This window comes from Geospiza fortis, unplaced genomic scaffold (assembly GCF_000277835.1).
Source record: "Geospiza fortis unplaced genomic scaffold, GeoFor_1.0 scaffold41, whole genome shotgun sequence".
Taxonomy (NCBI): Eukaryota; Metazoa; Chordata; class Aves; order Passeriformes; family Thraupidae; genus Geospiza; species Geospiza fortis.
The window spans coordinates 19,320,336-19,321,246 of NW_005054299.1; the positions used below are offsets into that span (position 1 = coordinate 19,320,336).

Sequence of the window (911 nt, forward strand, 5' to 3'; positions counted from 1 at the left end):
GAAGGTCAGAATTAATGAAGCAGTGTGGAGTAAAGTTCAAGGAATCCCCAGGCACTATTTATTTTATTAGATCTCAGGCATGAACATCAGATTGGCAGGATTAGAGGCAGAGGCAGTGTAGCTGGCAGCAGTCCAGGCAAGAAGCTACCAAGGGATTCTTACCTGCAGTGTCAAGTCATTGCTGAGCTCCCTCCCTGCAAAAATCACCCGCAGCTGGTCAGCTGGAACTCCCTGTCGCTGGGCAACTGCTTCCTTCAGCTGGAGGATGCTGGAATCTGAACCAACCTCCACGGGGAAGCCATGGCTGGAGTTGAACCTGACAAACACTGAACAAGAGCAAAAGATGGTTTTGAGCAAGGATTTCTCATGACATCTTTATACTAGAATGACAGCAAGAGGCTTACTCTTCAATTACAGGAAGCATTTACTATTTTCAGAGAAAAGCTATAAATACTCCAGTGTGGTATTTTTAACCCCCTCACAGAATAGTTAGTGACCAATACATAAAGCCCACGTGCTTCCCTTGGCAATATTAGATATGACATAGAGCATTTAGAACCAAAAGAAACCCAGCTAGGCAGCTGTCCAAGTAGTTGCTGCCTGGCACAACAGATTTTAGGTTAAGTCCTAACCTTCACAGGCACAGGGCACATGCATTTTCTGTGCCCCTAGTGCTCTTCCCCAACACATAAATAAATGCAGGAAAATAAGGTATGCTCTGGAACCAAAATATATTAAATTAAACAAGAGAAAACAATTCCTTGTTACAAGGTAAAGTACAGTCAGACTGGTTTCCCACATATATAATTCTACAGAAGATTATGATGGAGAGGAAATCACACGCTAGAAGAAATCAGAACCATAGAATTCTCTATCTGGGAGTGTTGTATTACAGCACAGTCTTTTCAGAG

At 42.9% G+C, this 911-nt stretch overlaps 1 protein-coding gene across 1 annotated transcript in view; it reads right to left on the reverse strand.

Moving 5' to 3' along the window:
* Positions 1 to 657, reverse strand: part of PRKN (parkin RBR E3 ubiquitin protein ligase) — a 552,380-nt gene extending 551,723 nt beyond the window's left edge. Inside the window, exons 1-2 of the mRNA XM_005416351.2 lie at positions 633 to 657; positions 163 to 326 (exon numbers count right to left, since the gene is read on the reverse strand). Coding sequence (XP_005416408.1) covers positions 163 to 326; positions 633 to 657 — 189 coding nt within the window. The remainder of the gene's footprint in view (positions 1 to 162; positions 327 to 632) is intronic.
* Between the last annotated feature and the right edge of the window lie 254 nt (positions 658 to 911).